Genomic DNA, 15,419 nt, shown 5'->3' with positions numbered 1-15,419 from the left:
ATGCTAATGGAAAGCTTCTTCTCCGCTGAAGAGATGCGCAAACAACAAGAACAGGACAAGGGGGATGTGCGTTGTGCGTGCGCAAGTGTAAAAAAAAAAACGCAGAAAAAAAAACACTACAAACCTTCTCGGTATCGTCAATACGGTAATGATGCAACCAGCATGAAACCTAAACACTCCAACAATGGCTGGTCGTGCTTAAACAGAGTCATGTGGACTTGGGGTCCCGCAACACGTCAAACTGTCGCTTAGGATGGATGAAGCGGCATCCCTAAATTACGCAGCGGGGATTTCCAGCCGCGGTCATTGTCTAGCATTGTCTCACCAAAGACGACGCTTGCGTCGGGATTCGCACGCGCCTCATATTGCATCTCCGACTCATAGCCAAAGAGCGTGTGCGTAAAGCAGTCATAGCCTATGGTGAAGTACATCACAGTCGTCGTGAGGCAGCCAAGACCAAATATTCGCATCGGTGCCCACATAAATGATTGCCTTAATAATTGATTGCGGTCTGCGCGTGTGTCGTTAAAGCGTACCTGCATGATACCACGCCAGCTTCGGGTACGGCGAATGATGGGGTGTGGGCTCGGGAACTTGCCTATTGGACGGCCCGTTACAGGCGGCATTCATCCACCCCATGCGTTTACCACCGAGCACGTCCCCTCCCGGATCCTGCAGCTAAACAGAAAAAAAAAAAGAGCAGGGAAGAGAAAAGAAAAGAAAAAAAACACGCACCAGTAGCATTCAATCCATGAGCAGCCGAGTAGGAATGTACAGGCCACTTTGCCCCATGCATGGGAGTGGAGATATATATATATATATATATATATATGCATTCACCTAGCGATGAATGTGTGTGTGTAGGGAGGGGAGGGGGGTTGTGTTATTTTTGTTTAGATCGTTATTTTTCACGTTTCACTTCTTGTTTTATTACTGTTCGCCTTCGGTTTAACGCCCACCCACATCGTCGCCACGATCAGCCACCGCGAGATGCGATGCTCACCTGGATGATTTCTTCGCCCGCGTTGCCCCTTTCTTCGATGCGGTGGCTAGTCGCTTCTTCGAATCCCGTCGCCCTGACGAAGACGTCGCCGGCAGAGTTACCTCATCCACGTCATGGAAGCACTCCTCCTCGTCGTCGTCCTCGTCACCAGCGGCGGCGGCGCCTGCACGAGCAAAGCCCGATGTCTCAGCCTCCTCACGCTTTTCCTTCTTTTTCTTCACCTTACCGTCAGCGGCCGCCTCCCGTGTCCGCTTATTCTTCTTCAGATCCTTGCGCCCCTCTTCGAGCGAGGTTCCCTTAAAATAGGCAGCCTTGTCCTTCACACCGTAGCGCTCCATGTAGCCATCCTCGTCAAACGCCTCCTCGTCGTCTCGTGGCATAAGCTCCGATGCTAGCGGCGCGCTCTGCTCATCGCCGAGATCAACACGAATAACGTGGCCGTGCAGACGCGACCCGTGCAGGTGCTTCTGCGCGTAGCGGGCGTACGCGGGCAAGGCGAAGACAATGCGTGCGATGCCTGTTGGTAAGCTTGTGCTTTTGTTCACGAGGATCTCACAACTCACAATCCTCCCGCAGATGTCGAAGTGGCTGCGGAGCTGTTCCTCCGTAACCTCATCCCCGAGGTTACCTACTAACACCTCCGTCGGCCCCACCTCCAGCAGGTTGTACTTCTCCGTCACGCCGGTGATGTTGCTCGGTTTGCCCTCTCTGACCGTCTGTCGCTCCGCCCCCTTCACCTCCTGCCGCGTGGCCGGTGCTCGTACCACCCCTAACGGCAGCACAGGCGCTTCATCCTCCGCCGCATTCGCGCCATCGTGCGCACTCCCCCTCTGCTTCGCCCCATCGTAGGCGTCAGCACCCGTCGAAACAGCGTTCCCCGTGTGCAACTGGTTGTGGTTTGGCGACTTTGAGTATGGCAGCGAACCCGGGGCGGCAGCGCGTGCGGCAGTGATTCGGCGGCCCAATATAAAGAAACCGTCAAGAAATTTCACCGCCGACTCCACGTCCTCGGCAGACACAAAGGTCAAAAACGCCTTTCGATTGTTGGAGGTCATCTTGATGGACTCAAGCCGCTTCTCCAGCTGCGGTGCTACATCGCACAGAATCTCGCGCAGAATATCTGGCTGAGTAATCTTCGCCAGATCGGCCAGGAGCACCTGGCGGGCAAAACTACTCTTCCCCGCGTCACGGCCGGCGTCTGCATCGCTTGCCACCATGTCCTTTGGCTTCGGCACCTCCACCCGCAGCGTACGACCCAGAAATTTCCGTCCATTCAGCACCCGCACCGCCACATCCACACTGTGAGGAGAGTGAAAGACGAGAAAGCCAAACCCCTGACCGTCCTTCTTGATGAGGCGAATGGGTCTGCCAACCCTCCACGCCGCTGCAAACTGCATTAACTCCTCCTCAAGTGACGCGGACCCTGGTGTCGCCTTGTGCTCGTAGGGCAAACCGTCAATGAAGACCTTGTTGTTGAGCTTCTTTGGCAGCTCCGTGCCACCCAGCAGCATCGTTGTGACGTGCCGCTCCTTACGGGCAACTGTGGAGCACTTTTCAGTCGCCGCGTGCGCAGTCCCCACTGGCGCCGCTCCGTTCGCGCCATCTTCGCCGTTGCCATCGTCCAGCGACCTCAGAGCAGCTGCCTCAGAGCGGCCTGCAGCTGCGTAAAAGAAACCGCCACCGCGACCGCGGCCCCTCCCGCGCGCAAGACCCCTACCGCCACTGTCACCGTTGCGGCTTGCGGCTCTGGGCGCAACGGAGAAGCCGGCAGTACCACGACCACCACGAAAGCCGACTCGCCCTTGCCCGCGTGCGTTCATTCTTTCAAGTTGCTTTCACCCGTTTCCCTCCCTATCCTACTCGCTAAGAAAACGGAAAAAGGAATGGAGAAAAAAAAAAAAGTATAGTCACACCAGCAGCAACGGCGGCAAGGGGAAAAGATAACAGGAGCAGGTGAACTGACGAGAGGACGTCTGCAAGGTGCAACTGCGCAAGCGTGCATGCGACTTGCTTGCCTTCTTTTTTTCCATTTTTGTCTCGTTGACTGTTGCTGCTTCCGTTGTACGCGCGTTTGGGCGTATTGATACAGCGATGCACCCGCTCACTCACCCTCTCACCCCCTCCTCACCCTCCTCCTCTCCCATTCCCGTACACCCACCGACGTCCCTTCGCAACTGTCCCGTCTAACACTATGACTACCCCCTCCCCCCTCCGATTGCTACTCCCACTCTCACTACGACAACTGTTGGCTACTACTAAAGGGGAAAACAAGAAGTTAGATCCCCCACTGCCTCCCTCACTCTACCAGTTGCCCGCCTCGTGCCACGCACGAAAGTTTGGTACGTCAAAAAGCAAGGGGCTTGTCGTGTCCTGGTGCGCCCAGGGATCATCCGCAATTGTGTTCAATGATATCTTCGTCACACGCTCCACCAGTATTCGCGAGACACGCGTTTCGTGATGACGACCTGCAGCCACCATCATCAGCGCATCGGCCAGCTTCTCCGAAATACGCCAAAACATCAGAAAACTGATGAAATTATTCTGCATGTGTTTCCGCACAAAAGACACCGCAAGAGCCGTCACGGCGGCCTCGTCGTGAGCCACCTCCAAGGCATTTCTGTAGAAGTCTATAAACTGAGCCTTAAACTCACAAGTGCACGGCTTCTTTAGGGAGGTAAAGTCCTTGAGAACAGCGCCCCACTACGCCAGTTCAGGGCCGACAGCATTGTCCCTGACCAGCTCCTGCAGCAGCTCCTGTGTGGTCAAGCCATCGCCCGCACCGATCGGCTCCACCTTGTAGTGTGCGATATCCCGCAGAGGCTGGTAGTGTTCCTTCTCCAACCGGTTGTATTCATCTGCGGAAAAACTGTTACTGCTGTCGTACGCAATGCCTAAATAATTACCCGTAAGACTCGCGGCCACGCTGGTGGATTTATTGATCGCGGCGCGCGTGTTATCCACACGTGGGAGCATGTCACCCTGCGCGTACGGTTGTGTGCGGCCCGTCACCGACGAGCCCCAGTACTCCACGCGGCAGCGCTGAAGCAGCAAAGCCGCAACTGCGGCCGCACAAGCCCCGCGTGCCCCTGCATAAAAAGCTAACATGAACCCCTTACTTCTCCTTCTTCTCTCATTGTGCTGGATTTCCCCGACGAATTTCGTGCTTCGTGGAAAACACAAACGCGCACACGTGCGGTGGCGCCCACAGCAAGACAAAGCGGCAGAGGAAAAAGGGCAAAATGGTATCACGTCGCAGCATCCACCACACACTTCCCGGTCCCCTGCCGTGGACGCATGTACGGAGAAGGATGAGGGGGGAGACACGACTGCTGCGGGCGGTGGCGGCAACCCCAAAAAGCGTACACAAAAAGGGAGGGCGCGGGAGGTCATGTAGTGCTTGGCACATGTAAAAGAGAGCGAATACACACACTACTAAAAAAAAAAGGTGGAGCGCGGCCATGTGCATGGCCTTAGTTTACATTCCATCGCCTCATCCGAACCATCCCACAGGGAGAGAGGAACGAAGAGTGAGAGGGACACAGGCGCAGAGCCACATATACAACGTCACAGCCCTCCCTCTTACGTGTGCTATCTGGAAGCACGCCGCCAACAATCAAAACAACCCCGCAACAAATTCCAGCCAGCGGGGCACCATTGTTGTTTTTTTACCATCAATGGGAACGCTTCTTTCTGCTCTTGTCGCGGAAAGCGACGACCGCCTCTTCTGCCGCATGTTCTAGTCTTTCTAGACGTGCCTCCACCTCCTCCAACGAAAACACCGCATCCGCCGGGTTCGGAATGGGCTGCAAAGATGGCACTGGAGTCGCTGCCACACGGCCACCTGATGCTCGGCCTCGAACGGAGTTTTTGCGCAGTTGCATGGACCTCCGCTTTGTGCCTACCGAGGAGGAAGCTGCGGGCCCCACCTGTGAAGAGTGTGTTGGTGTTAGCAGTGTGGTCTCTGGCGGCTTCTCATCGGCCTTGATCTTTCCCACTGCCTCGTTCCGTTCAATGCATTTATTCAGGCGCAGAGCAAAGCTGCGGGCCACCCGCGCGTAACCCGGGGCGTCCAGTGCGTTTCTAATGTTGTCCTCCTCAGCCTGGCGCTCCGTTTCTCGCAAGCACGCCAATAGATCATCTCGTTCCCGCTGGAGCAAAAGAAGAGGCTGCATAAATTCCTCCTCAAAGGAGCTCCTGATGACCTCTTCACACGCGTCCAAAAGGCTCTGTCGTTCTTGCGCAATGGCATACATATCATCCTGCAAGAATTCCATGAGCGGCGGCACACAGAAACTGCACACATCCCACTGAACCTGCACCTCCTCGTGTGCCTCGACGGGTTGCGGTTCGGCCAAAAAAGTGCGGAACAGCCTCCAATGCCGAACCACGGAGGAGGAAAAATACTCTAGTATCTGTGCCACTTCGTGGAGGGTAAAGTAGGGGCCCACCACAATCTCGGTTAGCAACCTCTCCTCCTGCAACGCCTGCCGTGTACAAGGAATTGTTGGGACATTCTTCAACTGCTCTCGCAGCATGCTCTTCCGTTTTTTGTTCTTCTCTTGCGCAATTTGCACCTCCAGGGCGGCCACAATCTGCGGGTCTTGTACCTCCGAGTTCACTGTCTTCCACGAGTTGTGCGTTTCTACGACTTTCCGCGGCAGCCCGCAGGCCTGTTCAACCAGCAGCTCCTCCAGCACCTGTGCACATCGCCTTTCCGCCCCTTCATCGGTGGTGTCCGGTGGGAGGTCTGCTACGACGTTCATGAGATGCATCGCGGTGAGCAGGACGCACCGCGCCTGCTCCGCTGAGAAACCACGGTACGCCGTGAATTTAATGAGATCCTCGCACCACTCTCCCAATGCCACATGCCGTAGCTCCTCCTGCGTCGCCTCCCGGTAGCGGAGCGGTGCAGAGGCAGTGTCCTCCGATAATGACGGGGCCACCACTATGTCTCTTCCCAGGGCAAGGGAAGCGTCGTCCACAAGGTCGTCCAGCCCCGGCGTGTGAAACCCAAGTGCACGGAGAACACCAATGCGAAGAAGATATGAGGCGGATGGGGTACTTCCGCGTGGGTCGCTTATCGCGGAGTGCTCCTTTGGCCAGTACTCCTCGTACCGCTTCTCCTGCACGATTCGTGATAGCACCCGCGTACTTTCGCGCGACTGCGCCAAGGGAATGGATAGGAGACCGAATTCATGATCCGCCTTGCAGGCATACCGCAGCAACTCCTCGACCAGCGTCAGGGAAAAAAAGGTGGCCTGATGAATAGGGGCATGCAGCAAAACAGAAACAAACCGTTTCCGTCTTTGTTGCTGCTGCACCTCCTCCGGTGGATTCATTGGTTTCGCTCTCGCTACACATCGCATGATGCGAAACCAATGGAGAAGCAGAGGCAGAGAGAGATTGCGAAGGCAATAATATCACGCAGGGATTGGGGTGGATGCAGTGGGGGGGGGGGGGGGGGCACAAGGAATACGTCGACGAGAGGTGCACTCCGCGCAACAAACCACGCTGTTCATATAAGGAAAAGAAAAAGAGAGAAGAAGGGGGGGGGGGTTCAGCATTGTCGATGACGAAAACTCTGTTCTTTTTCTTCCTCCTCCTGCTGCCACCAGGCAAAACAAAAAAAAATGTATTCCTGTCATTTTTTTTTCTTTTTCTTCTTCACGCTCTTTCCGTCTTATCCTGCCTTCTCCCTCACGCCGCCTCGTTCATCTCCCTTTTTATCACATGTTCAGCTTCACTGCGCTACGCTCTCATCATCACACAGAAAGAGCCGCTCTAGCTCCGACGTTATTTCCGAGGCAGTGCCGTGGCAGGCGGCAGCCAGCAAGGCCTCCTTCGTAGCAGAACTCATCTTGGGCGTGGTCGGCACAAATTCAACCACGCTGCCGTAGAGAGAGAGCAGTGAGCTCTGCAGGTAACCCATTGTGAAAACGGCCTGCGGATGCGCCTTTTTCACCGCGTCCGCCTTCTCGAGTAACTGCTGATGTTCCTTGGGGAAGCACGTCACAGCCGTTTGCTGGTCCCCCTGCAGCTCCTGAAGGGCTTCCAGGAGGCGGAGACTTTGCAATCCCGTGTTGCACGCCGTAATGCATGGCACAATGCGGGAGAGGTTAAACCGTACCGCCTTGCCATGAACGTTCACAGTGAAATCCACCTCGATCGAGCGCTCGGAGGCGCAGTAACTAATAAACCGTTTTGTGACAGCCAAGGTCTGCAAGGAGCCGGTAGTGAACAACGCGTACCTGTCTCCGTATTTGACCCCTAGTTTGTGGTGAAAAAATGTGTCCTCGTAGCTCAATGATGACATTTTCTCTTGATAAATCTCGGGGGTTCCAGGCAGCAATTTAAATATCCAACTATGCATGTCTCTGGCGCTAAATTTTCCCTGCACCTCCATCGTAGAAAGCGCGGCGGGACCTTCTTCTCCTGTCATCACTTCATCGACTTTGCCTACACGCTCGTACAGAGGTAATGGCCGCAGCTGCACCATCTTCACCTGTGCAGTGCGGGGGGCGGGGACTGCCAGTGCGGTTACGCTCACCATCCCCCAGTGACCATCCTCCACCCAGAAGGTAACAGAGCAGCTGTACCTTCGTGTCTCCAAGGGTCGCACAATGGCGAGTGATTTCATGGAGGGGTTGTTTCGTGGTATTGCCTCTTGTACAATGACCTCTGCAGAATCCTTGTCTAAAAAATGCAGCTGAACCTCACTCTGGAGCACCACGCAGTCCAGCGGGGTGTCTACCTCCACCAGAAGTCGTAGTGCGGGGTCGTCTTTCTGTTGCGATAGCGTCACTTTGGTCTTGAAGGTGGAGGAGACGGCCAGCAATGGCGTGCCATTTTTTGTCACTCCACTGCACCTTGCCAGCTCCTGCGTTTGGGTCACGATTGATTTCTTGAGGGCGTCAATGTCCCTGCTTACCTCGCTAATTTGAGCAGCTGCGATTTCCAGTCCGGCGTTATCAGACGCAGCCTCCTCCGGTGCAATGCGATCCATCACCTGTAGTGTAAAGGCAGTAACAGTTCCACTGAAAGAGTGCACCAGCATGTCTGGGCGGCAGGCATGTGTAATGAAGCCGGCGGCGATGGAAAGAACACTCTCATCCGTACTTCCCGACCAGATGCAAATGGGGTAACTACGATCAATCCCCTCCTCGACGTGAATGTAGAAGATCTGCACCGTGCCGTCCTGGTGACCCACCAGCAGCTCTTCTTTCTCGTCCAGGTTGATGTCGTACACAGCCAAAGCAGTGACAGCAGCCTGGCGTTCCTCGGGAATTAAACTAAAGACGCGTGAGAGGGATGTGTCCCTGTCCTTCAACTCCAGACAGCCCAGCGACCCTGCACCTGTCCCATAGTACACCCTGCGAGTTCCCTCGCTGATGCCCAAAGACGTCACAGACGCCTCACAATGCACCTCCTCTATAGATTTGTGCCCCTGCAGCATACGAATGGTGCGGTCGTTGCAGCCAAGAATACACCGGTAGTCGTCAAAGCTGCGCTCCGCCACATTCACCGCGGCGGCGGAAACGCATGACACCATGGCATTGATGCGATCTGGTGCCATGTAGAAACCGAGTTCGTTCGCCTCCCTAAACCCGGTCGCCATAAAACTGCCGCAGCAAATGATGAATGGGGTGGAGACAAAGAGTGTGTGAATGACCTCCGTCACGTTGGTGTCAAAGGAGAAGAAACGTCTGCCCTTCCGTGAGTAGGCGTCGAGCGTGCTGCCGTACACGAAAAACAGCTGGTCCTCGTACAAGGTCGCGCAACTGACGGGTTTGCTCTGGGGGGCGGTGTCAAACACCGCCACGCGCTCTGTCCCCTTCCCAATGGAAAAGACCGACATCGTGCCATTCTTCGCGGTAACCCCCACGCGCTGCTTACTCTTCTTTCCGAGCGGGTAGACGACCAGGCACCGCGGCGATGTCGAGCACACCGTCACCACCTCACGGCAAACGAACTGAATATCATGACCGGTGAGCATCGCCGTAGACGTCCCCCGCCGTTTGCATGCAAGCGAGTTCCACACAATGTCCTCTATTTTGCCCCCGCCGACTTCTCAGACTCCGCCTTTTTTTATTCTTTCGTTCTTTCTTATCGGGTGGTTTGTTGTTGATGCTGTTGTTTTCCTCCAGCATGGGTGGCAAACGAGGCCGCGGAAGAGGAATGTGTCCCCGCCACCAACCGACGAGAAAGAAACAAACAAAGCAAAATGCAACAACAAAAAAAAAAAAAAGAAGAGAGGCAGCGGAATCTCTCGCCGTAGTCACTGCCCCCATCCCTTCCGGCCCTGCGTGTGGGGTGTACAACAAAAAAAAAAAAATGCATTCACGACGATACCAACGGCCCCCGATGCAGAAAGAGGCAACTAAACAAACAAAACACACACTAAACACCATACTTCACTAACTTCCCACTCCGGCCAATCGGATGTTTCGCTTCCCGTCTATCACTGTGACTCAGCCACGTGCGTGAGTGGTGTTGTTGCTGTCACCAAAGAAACGGCGCGTTGTTTGCCCCACCGCCCCACCATGAACGCTCCCGCTGGGCACGCGAACAGTGGCAAAGGCAGGAGCTGCAGCAGTGGGCCGCACGGGATGTGCGTCGAGGGAAGTCTGCTCCGACAACTCCAAAAAATTTGAAGCTGCAGGGAATGCAGCATCTGCAAGCCGTAGGCGATGCCTGATAAACCCGGGCGCCTTCCTCCAGTCAGCGCCGGTGTGGCTTCTACTCGAAAGCAGATCAACAGACAGTGGGGGAACGGCACGCAACGACGGTGTCCGCTGACGGCCCAGCACACCTTCTAGCGCGCGAAACAGCACCTCCCTGTCCCCGTCGCAGCTGTCCACAAGGTGGGCAGAAACACCGTTGGAGCAGACGCCCTTCTCCGCCAAGAAGGCTACCACCTCCTTTTCCAACTCAGCACGATGCACCTCACTCTTCTTTGCGCGGGTGTTGGCATCAAAGAAAGCTTGGAACAGAATGCCCTCCTCAGCCGTACTCTCAAACGAGCCATCGGGCGCCCCACGCGTCCTGGCTTTTTCCAGTGTACTGAGGTGCGCCGGCTCAGGGCCGTAAATCTGCCTCAGCTCCTCGAAAAGCACGTCCTCATGTCCTGAGCATTGCCGCAGCCATTTGTGGCAGTTGGGCATGGCGCGAGGGTTATAGTGCTGGTAGAACCCGCAAAGACGTCTCCAGTGATGGTACAGCATGGTCCTGTAGAAATCGTGCGAGTGAACCAAAGCGGGGGGCGATAGGATCCCGCTCTCTTTCTCATTTTCCGGCATGAATGTGGTTCACCCCAGTGCGCTGCTTCCCACATGCACACACACAGAGAGAGATACCACATGCGTAAAGGCGCATGAGGGGAGGAAAGAGGAGTAAAGCAAGGAAGTAGGTAAAATGAATAAATAAATGGCATCCTTACAAGTCCTGACTCTGCCGTTGTTTTTTTGTATTTATTTATTTTTAATATATATATATATATATGGCACAACGTGCAGCGAGTAAATGGAGGCATCAACTTCAGTCTCCTGGCTGCAATACTCACGCAAAAAGCACAGCCGTCGCCGTCGCTACCACCCAAGCTTCAACTCAAACCGTAAACAGTCCCCGTCCCCCTCACTGTCTCCCCCTCTCTTTACCCCACCCCACCCCACCAAGTTCCTTATTTTCCAGTATAAAAGCCTACCATGTACTTCACCTTTGTATCTTTGCATACACGTAAGGCATCGTTATGCCGGGGTTCAGGCTATCTCGCTTTGGTGCGGGGCTGGGGAGCCGTGTGTATGACTGGTTCCTTGCCAAAATCCACCACAAGGCTACTGCTAAAGCGAAGACCATGACGCTTCAGCCACTGTCCCACTGTCTCCTCCGTGCCAAAAAAGTTTTGGTGGGCGTAATTTCCCTCCGCACCACTGCATGCCACAAAGTGTCTTGAGACATCTGTCAGCGTACTCGTCCCCACCTCCATCGTGGGGTCAAGACGGCTTACGGCGACAACGCCGGCGATTCTGCCAACGTCCAGCACCTCCAATGACCCATGCGTGTAGGAGCCAATGGAGATGTGCTCCGCCACATGCGGCGCCAGTCGCAAAGGTTCAACCGACTTGATCATAACATTTTCGCCCAAGATGGCGATAGAAGCTTGAATGTCTTCCGTCGTCGCCTCCACGAGCAGGTGATGGGCCTCCGTCGGATTCGCCAGGACATCACCCTTGCTGTCAAGAATCCTCTTTTGCAGTGCGTCCCTCACCTTGGCGCAGGTGTTTTGGAATTGGGCGCTACGTGCAGCAAAGTCGGTCTCGCTGCAGACAGTGATCACAGCAGCACCAAATGTGCCCCCGACGCAGGCGACGACAGAGCCGTGCTGCGTCACCCGTGACTGCTTTTTCATCGCCCGTGCCGATCCCTTCTTGCGGAGCACCTCCATCGCCTTCTCCACGTCGCCTTGTGTCTCCTTCAGCGCGGCGCTGCAGTCCGAGATTGGAGCCTCCGTGCGAAACCGGAGATCCTTCACCATTTCCAGGAAGGCCACTTTGCTGACGCTGGCCCGCAGCCGAGTCAGGCATAACATCCTCCTCCTATTTTTCTTTCTTTCTTTCAGATATAAGTATACTTGTGGCAACGATGCACCGCCACCACCGCCATACAAGAAGCAAAAAAGAAAAAGAAAAAATTTTTTAACGGCAGAATATAGAACGGAACAAAAAAATAAAATAATGAAAAAAATGAAAAAAGAGTTCGATACATGACACATTGAGATAGTCACCCGTGCAAGATACGAGTTCGTTCTCAACAAGAACAACAACAACAACACAGAAAAATAAAAAATAAAACGACCCGTTTGCTCGTCGGTTACTGTCCCCGATCTGCTTACTTCTAGTCTTCGATAGTGAAAAGTCGTCAAGCACGAGCTGGTGCGTTGACGCACTTCAATTTGCCTCTCACGCCCCACCGCACTGGGGAGAGAATCACGGCCGTCACCTTGGAAAAAGACCAAGAGAGACCCAGTAGTCCAAGCTGTCCTCCAGCAACTCCTTCGTAACCTTCGGACAACTGCAGCGAAAGCCGAGAGCCCGCAGCTTCGACCCATCGATGGCCAGAGGGTCAGCTGACAGAAGCTCCTTCTCCAGGTAGGGAGAGAGGGGAGTGACAGAGATGCCGTTTTCCTTCAACATCGCCGTCCACGGCTCCATGAGGCCCTCGTTGGCCTCCTCCGCTACTGCCCCCAAGCTAAGGGTTGCCATACCGCATATCATTGCCCCAAAAAATCCTGTCTTTACTTTAAACATGGACTCCAACACGACGTTGAGACTCCCTTGTGTTGTGTCACCGTCATCCACGACGTTGTACACCTCGTGGGTGGCGCCGGCGCACACAATGTGCCATATAGCTGCCACAACATCCTGCACATGTGCCGTATGCATGCGTAGGTCCTTTCCCCACAAGAACTCCATGTGTTCCCCTGTTTTTTCGTACACTGCGGCACAGACAATGCGTGGCATAAGACCACGAATATCGCCTGGTCCATAAACAATTGGAAGTCGCACAATCATCCAGGGGAGCTGCGAGATGGAAGAAACGACACGCTCAGCCTCAAGATGGTACTTCGCCATTGTTGTCCATGGCTTCAACCGAGTGTCTGTCTCCCTTGACGGGGAATCGTTGGTCGACGCATACACCTGGGCAGTGCTCACCTCCACGTAACACTCACATCCGCCTTCCCTGGCAGCTGTTTGTGCGCAAAGCGTTCGCAACTGCAAGATACTTCGTTCATAGACAACGTGCATGTGCCCATGCTGGGTTTCACTGGCGAGGTTCACGATAATGCTAAACGGTTCCCCAGCAAAGGCCCGATCAACGTGCCCTTGCGTGGACAAGTCAGCCTGAAGGAACTCGACGAATTTTAGCGTCAAGAGTTCCCTGTACGTTTGCGAGATAAAACACATCTCTGGCACGCGTTTGTCAACCACACGGACGTATGATGCAAGTTCGTAGTCAACAATGTACTTGAGGAGGCTCAGGCCAATCATGCCCAGGCCCCCAAGAAGCAGCACACGCGGCCCCGCTGGCATGCGTACTGCAACGTAGTCTGTGTGTGTCCCTTGTGACTAAAAGCACAAAAGTGGTGCGGCAATCTGCAAGCAAAGAAACTACGAGGAAAAAGCGTAAAGTGAGGGTTTTGTTGTGCATACCGACATACCTGGATGCGACCGCGTTTCGTCAGCCGGATAGGGTGGGCGGGGGAAACATTGGCAAGAGGCATGCAAAAAAGTGGATCTGTCTCCTCCCCCGTCCCCCAATGTACGCGAGAAGACAGAGAACACCACACAAAGTGTGTAAGGGATCGTTAAAACAAAAGGGACCAAAGAGCTACCACAAAAGAATATGCATCCGCTCAGAGCGTTCTGTCTAAGAACATATATATATATATATATAAAAAAAAAAAAAGGGAGGAACATACCGGCGCCTCTGAAAACTAACTCAGTACACACCAAAATATGACATATAATCTTGAGAAAACAAAATAGCGGTGCAGAACTCTATACATGTGCGGGCATCCATGCAGCGGTGATAACAAGCAAATATGCGTTTTTCCAATGAAACCATATCAAAGTCACCCACTCTGATAACAACAACCCTCGACTCACTGCTTAGCACCCTTCTTGGCTGTCGCATTGCTAGCCTTATCCTTTTCCCGCGGGGCAACGCTATACTTCACGCTTAGGCGCTTCTGCTCCGCCTCCAGTGGGTGGTACAACTCGGTCAAAAGCAGGGGTCTCCAGCAGCTCACTGGAAAGCCTTCCTCCAGCCACTCTTCGTACGACATGGGAGGACGAAACCGCGGAGAGGTGTTATCAGGGTAAATATGACTCGGAGACTTTGCCTTTTCTTCTTTCTTATCCTTGCCGCTGCCGCTACAGTTGTCCATAATCCTGTATGGTGGATGCATGGCCTGCAGGCGCCGTGCTACATCCCTCGTGGTGAGGCCTAAGAGAGCAGATTTATTCTCACGTATTTGTTGCAACGCGCGGGCTCGACTGCGGCGGTCCTGCACACTAAAAATCAGCTCTGTCTGGAGCCACTTCCGGCGAGGGCTTAATGGCATCGTTGCATTGCTCTCTCGCGGGTGGTACTCTTTGTCGCGTGTGCGTGTAGGTTTGCCGCGGCTCATTGCACTTTCTGCCTGTGTTTTCTATACCTCTAACCTGGCCACGTCTGGTGACGGCAAACGCATGCAACCTGAACGCAGAAAGAAAGAGAGACAAAAAAAAAAAGATAAATAACAAGTAATGCATGATAATGCGCCACGTGTGAGACCAAGCGGCATAAACACAAAGAGCCAGCCAATACAAAAACCAACTATCTGCCGTTTTCTCGTTTGTTTGTTTTCATTGTTTTACTTCTTCATCTACAAAAAATGAAGTCCTTCACGCCAGCAGGAGCATCGGCATCGTCTGAGGAATATGCACCGGTCTGCTCTCTCACATGCACGAAGAAAAAAATAAAACAATATATATATATATATATATATTACTACTTTGTTGCGTTTTTTTTTCTTCTTCTTATCCCCGTTTTTACGGCCTTCCTCCCAATCCCGTCCCTCGTGCTGCCCCTTGTACTTTTGTTGGTCACTGCACTTACTGCGAGACGGGAATGGCAGGGGGCACAAGCGGAAGTCCCGGGAGTACTTTTGTTCGTGGCACCCGGACCCGCGGCGGTGGCACGGCGGCGGGAAGTTGCGCCAGCGGCGGCGACGGCGTGACCTGCTGCCCGTTGATCCAGAAGAACGCCCGCCCGTCCCAAGACGCGGAGGCAATCGCGTTAGGCACAGCCAGCGACCACTCAAGACCAACGACAAACTCACGATGGTGGGCGTAGCGGCCAGTGAGGGGACGCTGTGGCTGGTTGAGATCCCAGATGCAGACCCGGCAGTCGTAGCCAGCCGACGCCAGCAGCACGCGCGAGTGGGGTGAGAAGCGTACACGACGGCAGGCGTTGTCGTGCCCGGGAAGGGAAGCAAGGGGCTGAGTTGGCCGGCGAAGGTCCCACAGCCGCACTGTACGATCCACACCGCCAGTGGCAAAGATGTTCCCGTCGTACTTATTCCAGTCAATGCTGAGAACAATCTGGTAATTGTGCCCAGCCTGCGTCAGAACAGAGCGCGGTGCACGCGTGTCCCACAACTTCCATGTGCCGTCCCCAGAGGCCGACAAAAACGATGCGGGGTTGCGTGTGGAACAAGAAACTTCATACACTTCCTTCACGTGTTCGTGAAAGGTCATGGCCGACACAGTCGGGTTGGCCGCCTGGTACAACTTCACGGAGCCATCCCAGCTGCAGGAGAAGAAGCTGTCACGGTTCCAGGTCACTCCCGCCACCTCTGCTTGGTGCTCTGCGATAT

General features: G+C 54.4%; 10 protein-coding genes across 10 annotated transcripts, besides 10 other annotated features; all 10 read right to left on the bottom strand.

The window, feature by feature from the left end:
• Positions 1-248: 248 nt before the first annotated feature.
• On the bottom strand, positions 249-626 carry TraAM80_02905 (uncharacterized protein; the record flags this gene model as incomplete). Its single annotated transcript, XM_029379895.1, has 1 exon — positions 249-626. One exon carries the CDS (start codon positions 624-626, stop codon positions 249-251), a length of 378 nt encoding a protein of 125 aa, XP_029240238.1.
• A 55-nt stretch (positions 627-681) lies between these two features.
• Positions 682-728: a microsatellite.
• Positions 729-806: 78 nt separating this feature from the next.
• Positions 807-832: a microsatellite.
• Positions 833-999: 167 nt separating this feature from the next.
• TraAM80_02904 (nuclear cap binding protein) lies at positions 1,000-2,823 on the bottom strand (the record flags this gene model as incomplete). Its single annotated transcript, XM_029379894.1, has 1 exon — positions 1,000-2,823. The coding sequence occupies one exon, from the start codon at positions 2,821-2,823 to the stop codon at positions 1,000-1,002; it is 1,824 nt and encodes a 607-aa protein (XP_029240237.1).
• An 880-nt stretch (positions 2,824-3,703) lies between these two features.
• On the bottom strand, positions 3,704-4,108 carry TraAM80_02903 (uncharacterized protein; the record flags this gene model as incomplete). Its single annotated transcript, XM_029379893.1, has 1 exon — positions 3,704-4,108. One exon carries the CDS (start codon positions 4,106-4,108, stop codon positions 3,704-3,706), a length of 405 nt encoding a protein of 134 aa, XP_029240236.1.
• Positions 4,109-4,674: 566 nt separating this feature from the next.
• On the bottom strand, positions 4,675-6,342 carry TraAM80_02902 (uncharacterized protein; the record flags this gene model as incomplete). The annotated part of the gene is made up of 1 exon (XM_029379892.1): positions 4,675-6,342. The coding sequence occupies one exon, from the start codon at positions 6,340-6,342 to the stop codon at positions 4,675-4,677; it is 1,668 nt and encodes a 555-aa protein (XP_029240235.1).
• Positions 6,343-6,450: 108 nt separating this feature from the next.
• Positions 6,451-6,467: a microsatellite.
• Positions 6,468-6,743: 276 nt separating this feature from the next.
• On the bottom strand, positions 6,744-8,996 carry TraAM80_02901 (putative intergrin alpha chain protein; the record flags this gene model as incomplete). The annotated part of the gene is made up of 1 exon (XM_029379891.1): positions 6,744-8,996. One exon carries the CDS (start codon positions 8,994-8,996, stop codon positions 6,744-6,746), a length of 2,253 nt encoding a protein of 750 aa, XP_029240234.1.
• Positions 8,997-9,204: 208 nt separating this feature from the next.
• Positions 9,205-9,251: a microsatellite.
• A 220-nt stretch (positions 9,252-9,471) lies between these two features.
• On the bottom strand, positions 9,472-10,299 carry TraAM80_02900 (uncharacterized protein; the record flags this gene model as incomplete). Its single annotated transcript, XM_029379890.1, has 1 exon — positions 9,472-10,299. One exon carries the CDS (start codon positions 10,297-10,299, stop codon positions 9,472-9,474), a length of 828 nt encoding a protein of 275 aa, XP_029240233.1.
• Positions 10,300-10,467: 168 nt separating this feature from the next.
• Positions 10,468-10,501: a microsatellite.
• A 262-nt stretch (positions 10,502-10,763) lies between these two features.
• TraAM80_02899 (putative elongation factor ts) lies at positions 10,764-11,588 on the bottom strand (the record flags this gene model as incomplete). The annotated part of the gene is made up of 1 exon (XM_029379889.1): positions 10,764-11,588. One exon carries the CDS (start codon positions 11,586-11,588, stop codon positions 10,764-10,766), a length of 825 nt encoding a protein of 274 aa, XP_029240232.1.
• Positions 11,589-11,716: 128 nt separating this feature from the next.
• Positions 11,717-11,751: a microsatellite.
• Positions 11,752-11,807: 56 nt separating this feature from the next.
• Positions 11,808-11,844: a microsatellite.
• A 150-nt stretch (positions 11,845-11,994) lies between these two features.
• TraAM80_02898 (NAD-dependent epimerase/dehydratase family protein) lies at positions 11,995-13,089 on the bottom strand (the record flags this gene model as incomplete). Its single annotated transcript, XM_029379888.1, has 1 exon — positions 11,995-13,089. The coding sequence occupies one exon, from the start codon at positions 13,087-13,089 to the stop codon at positions 11,995-11,997; it is 1,095 nt and encodes a 364-aa protein (XP_029240231.1).
• Positions 13,090-13,434: 345 nt separating this feature from the next.
• Positions 13,435-13,453: a microsatellite.
• Positions 13,454-13,661: 208 nt separating this feature from the next.
• TraAM80_02897 (uncharacterized protein) lies at positions 13,662-14,189 on the bottom strand (the record flags this gene model as incomplete). The annotated part of the gene is made up of 1 exon (XM_029379887.1): positions 13,662-14,189. The coding sequence occupies one exon, from the start codon at positions 14,187-14,189 to the stop codon at positions 13,662-13,664; it is 528 nt and encodes a 175-aa protein (XP_029240230.1).
• Positions 14,190-14,265: 76 nt separating this feature from the next.
• Positions 14,266-14,294: a microsatellite.
• A 233-nt stretch (positions 14,295-14,527) lies between these two features.
• Positions 14,528-14,549: a microsatellite.
• Positions 14,550-14,655: 106 nt separating this feature from the next.
• On the bottom strand, positions 14,656-15,417 carry TraAM80_02896 (peroxisomal targeting signal type 2 receptor; the record flags this gene model as incomplete). The annotated part of the gene is made up of 1 exon (XM_029379886.1): positions 14,656-15,417. A coding segment is annotated over one exon (762 nt), but the record flags the coding sequence as incomplete, so codon positions are not given.
• Between the last annotated feature and the right edge of the window lie 2 nt (positions 15,418-15,419).

Source organism: Trypanosoma rangeli (assembly GCF_003719475.1).
Source record: "Trypanosoma rangeli strain AM80 chromosome Unknown Tra_15.4_contig_00070, whole genome shotgun sequence".
Taxonomy (NCBI): domain Eukaryota; phylum Euglenozoa; class Kinetoplastea; order Trypanosomatida; family Trypanosomatidae; genus Trypanosoma; species Trypanosoma rangeli.
The sequence above is the reverse complement of the archived record's forward strand: the minus strand, read 5'-3'. Positions and strand labels throughout refer to the sequence as shown.